The following is a 14,607-nucleotide window of genomic DNA, read 5'->3' as shown; positions in this document are numbered from 1 at the left end:
AGCAGAAACCCCCAGTGATCAATTGTCCGGCATCAACTCCTGGGCAACAGCCAGCACCCGCGCGTGGATGTCTTTCCTGGCCGATAGTAGGCCCCTGTTCTGGCTCAAGTACCTGCCCGCGCTGAAGTCGACGGGACGTCCGTCGAGATCGGTCACCTTGCCCCCCAACTCGGTGAAGATGAGCTGCGCACCTGCGTGGTCCCATATGCAGGACTTGCTGCCGGACGAAGAGGGGATGCGGATCAGGACGTCACCGCCTCCGACAATCAGCGCCGCGTACCTGATGTGCGACGACCACACGTCCGTCCCGGGGAACTCGGCGCCGAGTCGAGAAGCCAGTTCCTGCATCTTGGCCCGGCTGGCGGCCGGGTTGAGTGAGCAGTCGACTATGTGCGCGCCAGAGAGCTCGGACGGCGGTTGCAGCTGCTCCAACGAGACGGGTTCCGGCAGCGTGCTGGCGTCGGCAGAGATCAGGGCGGTGACGGTGGCTCCTTGGCCCTTGACGGCGGAGAGCATGATGCCCAGTCCGTCTTTGTCGATGCTGGACTCGCGGATCCGTCCGGCGTCGTCGAGTTTCAGGTTAGGGCAGGCGACCACACCGAGCGCCTCTTTGCCGTCCTGCAGTAACGCGAGCGACACGGCATACTGCTCGCCGCGCAGAAACGTGGCAGTCCCGTCCACCGGGTCCATGACCCAGAAGCGCCCATGTGCGCCGCCCTGACCGCGACCGCCCATGTCGATGAAATCGAGCATCTGGTCCACCGTGTACCGCTGCTGCTGCCGCCCCTGCTGGTCCGTCGCCTCGTCCCGAGCCGCAGAGAAGATCTCGTACACGCGCTCCCTCAGTCCGGCTTCGCGGCGCAAGACCCCGGCATCCTCCTCGCCGACAAATGCGTCATCCGGAAATATCTCGTGGAGGATGCTGATGATGAGTGCCTGAGCTGCAAAGTCTGCGACGGTGACAGGCGACGAGTCCGCTTTGGAGACTTCACTGACGGTGGAGAGCACGTTTTTGGTCAACTTGGCCGCGCGCAGGACAGCGCCGCGCGCCGCGTCCAATTCGTGCTGCCAATTCTTGGCTGACATTCTGAGACCCTGACGGCGTTATGTGTGACCAGAAAAATCCGTCACGGCGACAGATGAGGTTTCCTGACCGTGGACATTCTAATGTTGGGTGGGGCCGAAAGTCAGTCATCGAACGAGTCAACGTACGAGCTCGAGCGTAGTTTCCAACTCGCTGACGAAGTACCCAGCCAACACCATCAGCAACGATCACGGCGTGCGTGCACGTTCAATACTGCACAAGTCTATTTATCACGCAAGTCAGTCAGGCTCGTGAGCCGTAGAAGACTTGCGCGTATGCGTTGACGCAACAAACACTTCTGAGTGCTCTATGAGGTCCAGCTTTCGTTTGGGACGCGAATTCATGGCCTCGCAGCTGCTTCCTCTGCCTCGTCGCAAGGAAGCGAGCTGAATCCTGCGACGGCGGCTTTCCCCGTCCAACACAGTCGCCCGAGAGCATTGCGCAGCAGGACAGGGTCCCTCTGGGGAAGACATGCCATGCCAAATGTATGTAAAAGCCACCAGGACAAGAAAGGCTCTTCTGAAGGACCGACTCGCGAGCCGCGCCCATGCCAGCCGGCCGTAACCAATTCCTCCACTCAACTCGTGTCTGTTCATGCATATCGGGGTATGTTGCTGTCGAATTTTCCGCGCCGAAAACAGAAACCCCAACCGTTGTGCCAAACTCCGGCTGATGCAGGACAATGCCAAAGATAAAAATCACAGTCCAATTGATGCCACGCTTCTGATGCGGCAAGTTCGAAGTTCATTGATTGCTCAGCGACTGGAACCAGCGCCGTTGGTCCGGGCGGTGCTGGATCCCGATGCCGCGTTCCGAGCGTGCAATGTGCGATACATATTGCTCAATCGCTTACCCGTGACACTGTTGCTGGTGTCATCCACGGGCCAAAGAGCCGCCAAAAAGTCCCTAGATACGCATCAGCACGTGTCATTGACTCTTCCACTATTGGACAACAAACCAGAAATTGTTCTTCAGGGCCTCGTTCGCGGCGGAGTGCGAAAACTGCTCGTCAAGAAAGCCGCCAATGGCGACCAACTCCGAGCCGAAAATGCTTGCTCGTTCTTTGCTGGACTTCACATTCTCCTTGGTTGTTGAAAGAATCTTTTCGAAGTTTGCACGTACTGGTTTCAGTAGAAACCAAATCATGGCGTCGTTGTCCTTGTCACGCTGATCCTTGTCGTCGCCGATGCGGCGCAAGTCGTCGAGACGCCGAAGAGCGCTGGCTCTGCGTTCATCCTGCGGCCGCGCTTCGCGATCCCGCTCACGGTGACCCTGTTGGCGGTCTTCGCGTCGATGATCATCCCGGCGATGGTCGTCCCGGCGATGGTCGTCTCGGCGATGGTCATCCCGGCGGTGGTCGTCCCGGCGATGGTCATCCCGGCGATGGTCGTCCCGGCGATGGTCGTCTCGGCGGTGTTCGTCTCGGCGATAATCATCTCGTCGTCGATCGTCCCGGCGATGATCATCTCGGTGTCGATGTCTCTCGCGATGACGTTCTTCATCTTCACGCTGCCTCCGTTTTTCGTGTCGATCACGATCATCGCCGTGAGAACTCAAGCGGCGACCGTCATCTGCACGACGATGCTTTGGGCTGCGGCCGTCATCGTTGGAGACGTGTTTACGCTTGAAATCCGGCCGAGCGGAACCGCGATCATCCGCGTGGCTACGAGGCCGGGCGTGGTCTCCATCGCGCTGGATTTGCTCTCTCTCACGCTCGCGAGCCTTCTTGGCCGCGTGGGGGGCGGGTGACGCTGTGCCGCTCCCACGATGTCCATTCGCCAGTTGGTGTTTCTTGCTGTTGCGGTGCTGGTTCTCCGCGGACTTGTGAGTCACGCGGTCACCGGAATGCTTCGACTGTAGAACAGAGAGGAGGTACTCGGACCGTCGGACCAGATGTACTGCGCCTGGTGCTTTGAGCTTGTCGTTCGCCTTCGTGCGCTCCTCCTTCTTTCCGACTCTATGCTCTTCGAGAAACAATTTCTCAGACATTTCCAGCTCTGGGTCATCACGAATCTGGACCCAGGCACCGAAACCATGCTTGTCTATGCCCACGAGGAGCATGGCGTCTTCCTTGGCCCCCCAAGGGCAGCTGTAGTTGGCGCCCTTCGTGGCATCCGGCAGGCGGAAGGACCTCCAGTCTTGCTGGCTTCGGATGGCCTGTCTCAGAATGTGCAACTGCTGCGGTCGCTCGATAGCAGTTTCGGCATTGACTTTCTTCAGCATGCCAAAGTCGATCAACACAGCCTTTCTGTCCTTCTTGGTCAAGGTCTTGCCCGTTTTCTTCTCTTCCTCGGCCAATTTGACGTTGTTGTCTTCCATGGCTTCCTTGGCTGTCTTGATGAAGTCCTCCAAGACGGATTTCACGAACTCGGGGTCTCGCTCGCCAAGCTTGGCTTCCTGGATGATGTCGTCACCGCGATCATCTATGGAACCGAAACGGAAGTAGGCCTTGATGAGGTTTCGCTGCTCCTTGTCGTTCAGCGGGCGCTTAGGATCCGCCATTAGAGCTCGCTGTTCTTCTTCCTCTTGCTGCTGTTCTCGCTGCCGTTTCTTAAGGCGGTCTGCTCTGTCATTTTCCTTATTGCGGCTCTTCATTGTGGCTCTGCGAGGTGCGTTCTCGGCGGCCAGCTTGGCGACGTACTCTTCGTTCTTCCGCTTCTCCTCGTTGGCCCTGATTTCAGCCAGCTTCTCGGCTGGAATGATCTGGTCCCAGTCGAGATTGATGTCGTCAACCTTGACATCGGTGACTTGCATGAAGTTATCCCAATCGATGCCGCCGCTGCTGAGATTGATCTTATCGTCCACCTTCGTCTTGGTGACTTCAGCATTCTCAAGAATTGAGTCGATGTCGAGTTGCTCAAGCCTTTCCTGGTTGCCGCTCTGCTCAAACATCTTGGAAGAGCGCATCTTCAGCACCATCTGAATGTCCTCAGATGACGATGGACCGTCCGTCTTCAAGCCCTTTTCGTGCATTTTCTCCCTGATATTGGCCTTGCCGTCATCCGTCACTCCGGCCTGTATGGTCAGATACTCAAGGAGAAGCTTATTTCGTGCTCGTTCAAGGACTTCTTCTTCAACCGTCTCCTTGGAGACAAGCCGGTAGATGTTGACGGGCCTCTTCTGGCCGATTCGGTGAGCTCGAGCCATAGCCTGCAAGTCTGCCTGAGGGTTCCAGTCGGAGTCAAAGATGACGACCGTGTCAGCGGTCATCAAATTGATGCCGAGGCCGCCAGCCCTGGTCGACAGCAAGAAACAGAAATCCTCGCTGTCTTCGGCGTTGAAGTGGTTGATGGCCATACGGCGAGGCCCGGCAGCGATTGTCCCGTCTAGGCGCTGGAATTTATAGCCCCTCAAGGACAAGTAGTCTCCAAGAATGTCCAGCATCTTGACCATCTGGCTGAAAATGAGCACTCTGTGGCCATCTTTCTTGAGTTTCGAAAGAAGTTGGTCGAGCAGCATCATCTTGCCGCTGCTGGCAATCAAGCCCTTGATTTGATCCTCACGGCGGACGCTGCCAGCCAGTACACGCTCCTCTGCACCAGGGAACATGTAGGGGTGGTTGCTGATCTTCTTCAACTCCATCATGACGTTGAGAAGTGAGTTCTTGTGCCCACCGGTGGCATCGCAAAGCGCAGAGTAGTTCCTAGTGAGGATGTTCTTGTAGTAGTCCAGCTGGACGTCGGACAACTCCACGCGAATGATTTTCTCCGTCTTGGGGGGTAGATCCGACTCCACCGTCTCCTTGGTTCTGCGGAGAATGTACGGAGCGATGGAGGCATGGAGATCTTGCAGCTTCTCTTGCGCATCATTAGCAGATAAAGACTCCAAATCCTCATCGATCACAACTTTTCCGGGATTCAGAAAGTCGAGGAGTGCCGAGAGCTCGGACAGGTTATTCTGAATGGGTGTGCCAGTGATCAAAATTTTGCAAGGAACACCGAAGTTGAAGAGCCGGCTGTACAGCTGGGAGTCGCGGTTCTTGAGGCGATGAGCCTCGTCAACAGCGAGTGTCTGCCACTTGATGGACTGTAGAAATTGCCAGTCTTGCAAGATGAACTCGTACGAAGTCACCAAGACATTGAACTTGGGCTTCTTTGGGTTACCCCCAACGATAAGCTCATTGTCTCTGATGATGTTTCGTGCATCTTCGGGGCCGAGGTAGACAACGTAGTTCAAGTCGGGAGCCCAAGTGTTGAATGTATCACACCAAGCGGGGATGACGCTCAGCGGCGCGACGACCAGTGACGGGCCTTCCTGCCCCCGGGCGTTCCGCAGCCAGCTTAGAAAGGAGACTGTTTGGACCGTTTTCCCAAGACCCATTTCGTCGGCGAGGATAACGTTGTTTGCGCGAGTCCAATTGAGGCACAAGAAGTTGAGACCCTTCAGCTGGAATTGCCGAAGTTCTCCGCCCTTGATGTAATCGGGTTGCCTCTCCAGCTTCGTCATCCGCGATCGGGTGTCGATGTTGGTTTCTCGTCGATCAGACTGCCAGGACCGGGAAGAGCGATCCAAGAACTGGTCAATCTTGTCCTGGAACTCGGCGCTGATCTCCGACGCAAGCTCCCAGGTACACTCCTCATAAGTAAGGCCTTTCCACTTCACGTAGTACTCAGTGTCTTCGTCGCCGTCTCGGACGGCGACTATTCTTTCGACCTTAGTGTAGTCCTCGAACGCCTCTTCATCTCGTTCGCGGTCGAGGAAGAATTGTTCCTTGCTCTCTGGGGGAATGTCATCGCCGAAACGCATGTCCAGCTCCAGTTCAACGAGCTTGCGGAAGTAATTCTCCACCTTCCGGAATCCGCGGACGTTGCGAAGCTCTTCAATCGTTTCCCAAGTGTCGTGCAAGTGCGACTTGCCCTGCCACTTGATGAAGTACTCGAAATCATGTCGGCTCGCATCATACTGCAACTCCAGGCCGTCTCGGAGTCGGTGGCGAACGACTTTCTCGACGTATGGTGAGGAGTCGACGTAATCAGCCACGTAGTATTCGTCGCCAACCTCGAGCTCTTCTTCGTCCTCGAAGTCGCTTTCTTCGTATGCACCCTGTTGCACCTGTTGTGCGGCACGACGGTTCGACCATCTCTTTTCCGCTAGTGCCAGGGTTGGCTGTGACTCGCGTTGCAATCTTGCTTTCTTCTGCTGGCTCTTCGCTCGTGCACCGCCATAGACGTCTGAGTCGGAGTCTGATTCGTTCGTGGAGGGCTGTAGAGCAGGCGTGCCGCGTTTGGACGCTAGAAGCTTGATGTCAGCGAAAGGTCGGTTGGCGGCGAGGGACGAGGGACTCACAAGAGAGCGATTGGTTCACGCGACGGCGCTTTGCCTGGCGCCGGTTCGACGGTGCTACGTCGGACTCGGACTCACTCGACTCAGCCTGGGAATGGATTAGCTTTGCCAGCTCCAACGGAGCTGATATTGTGCTACACGTACGAGCTTGCGGGTTTCTCTCGCTCGAGTCTGGGGTCAGATGTCAGCCGCGTCGCATATGAGGCATTTACTGATGGCAACGCACGCTTCGCCGGAGACCATAAAGTTCGGGATTGGCTTGGATATAATCGTCCACCTCTAATGGGTTCTTGCGTTTCGATGGCCGAGAAGAGTCGGCAGAGCTGGCACGGTTCCGGTCGGCGTCGTCATCGTGGTCAGATAGGACACCATCCTGCATGTCGAAGTCACCATCATCAGACGCGTTGCCTGCGCTGGACTCTTCACTGTCCGACATGCGACGGTCTTCTTGAAAGTGGTTTGGAGCATCTCCATTGTGGTTTTCGACTGGTGACGCGGAGGAGCGCTCGGCCGGTGTGTTCTGGGAATCGAGGTGTTCGCTTTCGCTTCTATTGCTGTCTGCAAGGGGCGGCGATGCCTTGTACTCTGCGGGCGACACGGTTCCGTTGACAGCTTCCCCCTCAGTAGGGGAGGACATCGTTGCGGCTTCCACAAAAACGGGCGGCTGAAGCGAGACAACGTTAGCAGCCGTTCCACTTGGTTGCGGGCACAGCAGGAGCATCGAGGTGATGAGGCGACTCTCGCGACGCGCATGGATGTCGTTGGATACCAAATACCATGCTCTAGCATGGGAGATGGCCGCCGTCGCAAGGTCGCGACGCTTCCGATGGCGAGGCTGACATAGATAGGCGAGGCCATTGAGAGTCAATCGAGGAGCAGGGTGACTGTGTGCGATACGCCAGCGGGCGTGCATCATCGACAGTCATCGATTCCATCGACCAAGCGCGTCGGAAACATCGTACAGACAGCTTATGATGCTATGCGACGATGCTCGGCATCGTCATGTCGAGGCTGGCCGGGGGAGATGCAGACAAGCATATGGGCTGCTCGTGTGCAGTACACGGGTGAGGGATTGGGCTGGGACAACTCACCAGTCATTCGAAGATGACCCTCAAGCACCAAGCAGCATTTGAAAGACGGTCGGATGCCGTTCCGAAGGCACAAGGTCGATGCTGTGTCGCGGATGGTAGATGGGGGTTGCCGGTGTTGAAGGGTCGGGGTGTGGGAATGGCACAAAAAAGGACTGGTGGAGAGAGAATAGGCAGAGGCAGGAAAGAATTGGAGGCTGAGGTCGGGGGCCGGGGCCGACAGCGCGGCCGGCGGTCGCAGCGCCAACACAGCGCTGACGGGTCCAGATCAGTCCAGTACAGTGGTGCACCTATCCATGGATGCACTCCCCGGCGGGCCCGCCTCACGTGATCGCCCTGTAAGCATGCTGCCAGCCTTCCTTTCCACACCACACCCGGATTAGACTCTCTTGGTGCTGAATGAATGCTCCAGGGCGCCCCCACGATGGTCTTTCGAGTATTTGCCACTAGGTATACACTGGTATGATGATATGCAACAGGCTGACCGTACCGCAAGTGAGTCATAACTGACTTGCCGGGCCAGGAACCAAAGCTGCGCTTTTGTCGTAGGTTCCCAAATTAGGACGAAGATGGAAACCGGCCACGCGCGGCCGAGTAATGGCAATACAAACTCCCAGAGCCACCAGTATCTCGTGAAACACTACTGGAAAGAATATTCACTGCGTTTTGGTATGGGGGCCCATACTTCGTAGTGTTAACAGCTATCCTGTCTTACCGGATCATCTGTACTATGTAGGATTGCAGGTCAATCAGAAATGTATCACGGGAAACGGCCCGGCGAGGGTGCTGAGGACGGCACGAGGCCAGATTGAGAGTCGCAAGGTTTCACGCCTTTCCCGAGATACCCTCGGCGGGGGTGTTTCGTGGGTAAGCGCATCTACGTCTTCAAGCACTGCGAACTTGTGATGTTGACTTTTGAGGCCCGATCACTGACTCGGTGTACTCCGTGAAGCGCTGTACGAGTACTCACAAATATATTCCCGATCCCAGGCGTTCCCCGATATAGACTGCGGGAAACGTGCGGTTGGTTGGGCGATCCGGCCTACGAGATAGCAGACCGGCGTCGTCAAAGTCTCAAACGCGACGAAACGACATGTGGCCTTGACTTCTTGCGTTAACAGGCAGGGAAATGTGGCCCCCCAGTGCCTGTGACTCCCCAAGACCCCGCCACGGCTGCCCTGCCCCGCCAAACTGACCATTCACAGAAAAATTGATGACCACACACCTCCTCGTCACCACCACAACTGCTCGACTTTTCCTGTCCTTTAAAACTCCACTGCGTCCCCGCGAGACTTCTAACCTGAGCGCTCCGCGTGCCTGGTTTCGTCGTACGTGCGTGGTGATCGTCTTGCCTACTCCGTCAATCAACTCTCTGCGCTCGAACGGCGTGTCTTTGTGCGCCCTCGCCACTTTTTTTCGACTACCCTGGACAGCTTTCGCCAGCCACCGCCACGATGTCGGACAGACTCACTCGGTATGTGAACGACAGTCGAAGGAAGCCTGTCGCCGTTTATGGCGACTAGGGCTTGGGGCATCTTTTGCTGACATCAAGGCGTACAGTATCGCTATTGTCAATAGCGACAAAGTTCGTCGACCCGAAACCCGTCCCAACCCCTCAATGCCCCTCGCGCAACCCCGCCATACTGACCGACTACTCCCAGTGCCGCCCTCGCAAGTGTCGCCAGGAATGCAAGAAGTCCTGCCCCGTCGTTCGCAGCGGCAAGCTTTGCATTGAAGTGACGCCCGAGTCTCGACTGGCCTTCATTTCTGAGTCACTCTGTATCGGCTGCGGTATTTGTCCCAAGAAGTGCCCCTTCGACGCCATCACGATCATCAACCTGCCCACCAACCTCGAGAGCCAGGTGACCCATCGCTATGGCCCCAACAGCTTCAAGCTCCACCGCCTTCCTATGCCACGTCCTGGTCAAGTCCTGGGTCTGGTCGGAACAAACGGTATTGGCAAAAGTACCGCGTTGAAGATCCTTAGCGGCAAGCTCAAGCCTAATCTGGGCCGCCACGACAATCCTCCGGACTGGGATGACGTTATCAAGCACTTCCGTGGTTCTGAGCTGCAAAGTTTGTCCAACCGTCCTGCTTGTGAATTGATGCATGAGTGGCTTACAACTGCGCGCAGACTACTTCACAAAGCTCCTGGAAGATGATCTGAAGGCTGTCGTCAAGCCTCAGTATGTCGACCAGATCCCCAAGGCAGTCCGAGGCCCGGAGAAGAGCGTGCGGGCTCTTATTGAGAGCCGAGCTTCTCTTGGCAACACCGACGATGTGATTGACGTCCTGGAGCTTGGCCACATCATGGACCGAGACATCACCCTCCTTTCTGGCGGTGAGCTCCAACGTTTTGCCATTGGCACTGTATGTGTCCAGAAGGCCGATGTGTACATGTTCGACGAGCCTTCGTCATACTTGGATGTCAAGCAGAGATTGAGTGCTGCCCAAATGATTCGATCCCTGCTCCGAGACGACGACTACGTCATTGTCGTTGAGCACGACTTGTCTGTTCTGGACTACCTTTCCGACTACGTCTGCGTCCTGTACGGTCAGCCCGCCATCTATGGTGTGGTGACAATGCCCTACTCGGTCCGCGAAGGCATCAACATTTTCCTGGATGGCCACATCCCGACGGAAAACCTTCGATTCCGCGAGGAGTCCCTGACGTTCCGCATCGCCGAAACCACCGACGAGTTTGCTATTGACCGCTCTCGTGCATTCAACTACCCCAAGATGGAGAAGACACTCGGTAACTTTCGGCTTCGTATCGATGCCGGTGAGTTCACCGACTCAGAGATCATCGTCATGATGGGAGAGAACGGTACGGGTAAAACGACTTTCTGCCGTCTCCTGGCTGGTGCTCTCAAGCCCGACAGCAAGGCTGGCGTTCCCGATATGAGGATCAGCATGAAGCCGCAGACCATTACCCCCAAGTTCGACGGAACCGTCCGACAGCTCTTCTTCAAGAAGATTAAGCAGGCGTTCTTGTCTCCGCAGTTCCAGACCGATGTGGTCAAGCCCCTCAAGCTCGACGACTTCATCGACCAAGAGGTCAAGAACTTGTCTGGTGGTGAATTGCAGCGCGTTGCCATTGTTCTGTCTCTCGGCATGCCCGCCGACATTTACCTCATTGACGAACCGTCGGCCTACCTCGACTCCGAGCAGCGTATCATTGCGTCTCGTGTCATCAAGCGATTCATCATGCACTCCAAGAAGACCGCGTTTGTGGTTGAGCACGACTTCATCATGGCCACTTACCTCGCTGACCGCGTCATTGTCTTCGATGGCAAGCCGGGTCTTGATGCCCACGCCAACAGGCCCGAGTCGCTCCTTACTGGCTGCAACACCTTCCTGAAGAACCTGAATGTCACTTTCCGTCGCGACCCGACCAACTACCGTCCTCGCATCAACAAGCTGGGTTCTCAGCTCGACCAGGAGCAAAAGATGAGCGGCAACTTCGTAAGCTCTTGCCCCCCCTCCCCTTACGTGTATGTGCCATGAAAGCAGCCCCCTAACCTTTCACAGTTCTTCCTGGAAGAGACGCCCGACAAGAGCTCTTGAAAAGGGCACCAAGGAGCATGATACCCCTTTCCCCAATCGCAATGCATCATTCGGCGTTCAAAATGAAGCTTCGGTAGAGAAGCACGGTCCTGGCCATGGTCTTGAAACGGGACTGCAGGAAGGCGGCGCCGGCGAGGACGATGATCCAGATGAGTAACAATGGTGACGGCAGTCTATCCCCTGTTGCCTGGTCCTGCGAAATGGTGGCTCTAGTCGGCTCACACTGTCTTTACCACGTGTGACGTCGCGCAACACTCCGCATCCGTGATGCGCTCACGAGCGGACGTGCTGGCGACGACGGGGGCCACTCAGCCATTTCGCAGATTGAGGGGCAATGGATGAAGCAGGATGACTGCCGTCAGCTTCCTATCCTCGCGGGAAGCGCATAGAGAGCTTTTAGTCTGCCATTTATCTCAGCTACTTGAATGCACGGATCGTTGAAAATCGGCTGCGGCTCACGCTCGCGTGACGACTAGCAACACTGACACGTAGTTCCCGTTCAGTTGAGCCACCGGCCTGACTGCCAGTCGCTACTCGCTGCATCAGGCGACTCCTCGATAAGACTCATACAGGACAATCGCAGCCTTCTATCTCTGAAAGTCTCACCTCGTGCCCAGCTGCCTTTACGTCGTGCTTCGACTCTCAAGCAAAACTTGTGATCCCAAAATCCCTGCGTTACACTCGACCACTGCGTCAAGCCACGATTCACACCCATGGTTTATCTGCCTGCTCTCAGCAAATGAAGGGCTGTTGCTGGCCGTACTGTAGTAGCTGCTAGCGTTCCGCTTTCGAATCGCCTTACTCTTCAATCTCCCCTTCCTCGCTGCCACTTCTGACGTCTCTAGCTTCCTTAGCAGGAGGAGATGCGTTGCGTTGACGTGCATCACGCTGCGGGGTGGCCTCTTGCGACTGCTCAGTTTTGATTCTCTGTCGTCATTTGTTAGCCAAGAGGGTCTTCCTGGTAGAGCCTGGGTTGCAGGCAAACGTACCTTGGAGTCCCTAGAGTCTCTGCGACCAGAGCCATCCTCATCGTCGGGGCGTCGGCGTCGGGAGCCTGAAGAACCAGCGGGGGCTTCGTCACCATAGTTGAGCTCGTCCACCGAGCGCGTGTCGACAGGTCGCCGGAGCGGACGCTCACGATCTTCGTCCCTTTCTCTACGGTCGCGGTCTCGAGGGTAATGGCCGTCTTCGCTTCGTCGGGATCGGGCATATCTGTCGTAGTCGCGGTCTCGCTCCCGGTGATCACGGTCTCTTTCACGATCCCGATCCCGGTCACGCTCGCGATCCCTATCCCGGTCGCGATCCCTTTCTCGCTCGCGTTCACGGTCTCGCTCACGTCGCGGCGGCGGGCTAAGCCGACCGCGGTCGCCTGTGAGCACACCCTCCGCAAGCGTTGATTTTCGATGGTTGCGCTCCCGCTCCGCAATGGCCCGTCGCCGATCTGCCTCATAAGGGTCTTGCTCGGGGCTTCGGCTGCGACGAGACGAACGGCCGCCGCGATGCGATCTCTCACCACGCGATCGGTCCCTATTTCGGCGAGGTGCGTCTCGCTCGCTGGAAACGAAGCTGCTTCTTCGGTGAGCTCGCCCTGACTCGTCCTCAGCCTTTTCCTTGAGGCGGCGCATGTGTCGCTCGAAAGCAGACTTTGCGGCTTCTTCGGAAGGAACGGCCAGGAACTCTGGCAGCTTGACTAAACGCGGGCGAACATGGTCATAAGTGTCTCCCAAGACAATGGGAGGCTCAAGGCGTTTCAAGGCGGAGCGGAGACTGTCCACAGCATGGCGCACGTGGCGATCGGAATGTCTCTCATCGTCACGCCTGGCAGCTCGTTTTTCACGAAGCTGGGGGAAGATATTCAGGACGGTGTTCAATCTAAAACGAGAGTGGGAAGGGCTCACGCGTTCAAAAATCAGCTCGAGCGTAGCAGGCTCGATGCGGGCGGTTCGGCGGTCGTCCTTTACAATGGACATGAACTCGTCCAGAGTCGTGTTGGCCGTGACCTCGAATCGCTTGTCCTTTATAAGCTGAGTTAGTACTGCCGAATGACAACAAGGCAAGGCAAAGCCGGCGCAATAAGCTCAAACCCACCTCGAGAACGTCAAGGACATCGGTACGGGGCCCTCGCAGCGCCCGTTCTTCTTCCACAAGCACGTCCCAAAACATCATGACTGGGGTGGGTCCTTCCTGGTTCAACATGTTGAGGTAGCGCTCGTCCGTCTCAAAGGCTGGGTAAATGTCGCGCCACTTGGTGCCAGCCTTGATTCGACCCTCACGCCGGAGACTGGCGAGCAAAGATCGGAAAGCGTCCCGGTTGCGGCGCTCCCGGCGGTATCTCATCTTCTTTTCCATCTGCTTCTTCTCGTTAAAGGAGCGTTCAAGCGACTTGACGTGGTCCTGAAACTTGGTCATAGTCTCGCTCATACTGAGCGCCTTATACTTGGGATCACTCTCGGTGATGTCGGTGATAATATCACGACCATCAGCCCAGGTTGTGTACGCCGTGATGTTGAGCTTAGGAAGCAAGTCTCTGAGGCCATCAAGTGCCGCCTTGCGTTGGGCCCTCTGCTGTTCCTCATGAGCCTTCTTGAGGCCCGCGGTGTACTCATAGAACAGCTTGACTCGCTCCTCCTCGTCATCGGTTGAGCGGAAAATGGTCTCCCCTTCGATGATGGGACGGGCAGTCGACCATCGAGTATTGTACGTAATGTCAGGGTGTCGTTTGAGCATAGTCTCGAAGTCGGCACGAAGTTTGGCGAACCGCTCCTGGGCGCGCTCACGTTCCTGGAGCACCATGTCCTGGCAGTACTTGGTAAACGCCTCCTTCCTGGCCCTGGGGTTCTTAATCGCTTTGAACTGCGGATCCTTGGAAAGGATTTCCACCGTATGATCCCATGTCCAGTCGGCCTGGACCCCGTTGCGTTTGAGGGCCTTGACGAAGGCGGCCATGGCCTCTTCCTTGGTCGCATACTCGGGGCCGTTGTCGGTGGCAGGAACAAACGATCGCGACAGGTGGCGGCTGTCGGGCGGTGCGTCTCGAGACTCGCGGGCACCACGTCCTTGATCACGGTGGCCCTGACGGTGGTGACTCTGCCCTTGTCCTTGCGCCGGAGCCTGGCCCTGGGATGGCGATGCGGCGAAGGAGCCGCGGCCGTCGGTGGCCCCGATGGCGTTTCGGTAGACTTCGGGCATATCCCAGGAACTCTGCTTCGTCTCGGTATTGTACCAATACTTTCGGCCGCCCTCGGCTGTGTATTCCTTCCAAGGTTGGTTCGCAAGAGCCCGCTGCGGAACCTGTTAGCACGACGCACCGTCACGAGAGGGGTGCGACTTCTGGGTCTGGGCTTGCTCACCTCCGACGGACTCATCATCTCCTCCGGCTTTGTCCACTGCGTCACCTTGGTGGCGGAATTGTAGTAGTAGGGTCGACCATCGGCGGTGTGGTGCTCCTGCCACGGCGAGGCTGGCGGCGCGCCGTACGCGCCCGGGAAGCCACTCATCGCGACGCCTGGTGTCTGCGAACGACGGACTTTCTCGAAAACGCACGAGGCTTTTTGGCCCCGGCGAAGAAGACAAGCCTCAGCGTCG

The 14,607-nt window shown here is 56.9% G+C and overlaps 4 protein-coding genes across 4 annotated transcripts; 1 reads left to right on the top strand and 3 right to left on the bottom strand.

Annotated features, from left to right (window-relative positions):
- Nucleotides 1-18: 18 nt before the first annotated feature.
- PLICBS_002675 (uncharacterized protein) lies at nt 19-1,086 on the bottom strand (the record flags this gene model as incomplete). The annotated part of the gene is made up of 1 exon (XM_018322378.2): nt 19-1,086. One exon carries the CDS (start codon nt 1,084-1,086, stop codon nt 19-21), a length of 1,068 nt encoding a protein of 355 aa, XP_018179858.2.
- Nucleotides 1,087-2,026: 940 nt separating this feature from the next.
- On the bottom strand, nt 2,027-7,004 carry PLICBS_002674 (uncharacterized protein; the record flags this gene model as incomplete). Its single annotated transcript, XM_065600063.1, has 6 exons — nt 2,027-2,320; nt 2,350-2,636; nt 2,731-6,315; nt 6,446-6,455; nt 6,512-6,538; nt 6,594-7,004. The coding sequence occupies 6 exons, from the start codon at nt 7,002-7,004 to the stop codon at nt 2,027-2,029; spliced, it is 4,614 nt and encodes a 1,537-aa protein (XP_065456135.1).
- A 1,905-nt stretch (nt 7,005-8,909) lies between these two features.
- PLICBS_002673 (Fe-S cluster-binding ribosome biosynthesis protein) lies at nt 8,910-11,022 on the top strand (the record flags this gene model as incomplete). The annotated part of the gene is made up of 5 exons (XM_018322376.2): nt 8,910-8,929; nt 9,016-9,040; nt 9,117-9,531; nt 9,590-10,920; nt 10,987-11,022. 5 exons carry the CDS (start codon nt 8,910-8,912, stop codon nt 11,020-11,022), a joined length of 1,827 nt encoding a protein of 608 aa, XP_018179856.1.
- A 798-nt stretch (nt 11,023-11,820) lies between these two features.
- PLICBS_002672 (uncharacterized protein) lies at nt 11,821-14,519 on the bottom strand (the record flags this gene model as incomplete). The annotated part of the gene is made up of 4 exons (XM_018322375.2): nt 11,821-11,949; nt 12,012-13,037; nt 13,111-14,304; nt 14,373-14,519. The coding sequence occupies 4 exons, from the start codon at nt 14,517-14,519 to the stop codon at nt 11,821-11,823; spliced, it is 2,496 nt and encodes an 831-aa protein (XP_018179855.2).
- Nucleotides 14,520-14,607: the final 88 nt, after the last annotated feature.

Source organism: Purpureocillium lilacinum (assembly GCF_023168085.1).
Source record: "Purpureocillium lilacinum CBS 284.36 DNA, scaffold_2, whole genome shotgun sequence".
Taxonomy (NCBI): Eukaryota; Fungi; Ascomycota; class Sordariomycetes; order Hypocreales; family Ophiocordycipitaceae; genus Purpureocillium; species Purpureocillium lilacinum.
This window is presented reverse-complemented; position numbering and strand designations above follow the sequence as displayed.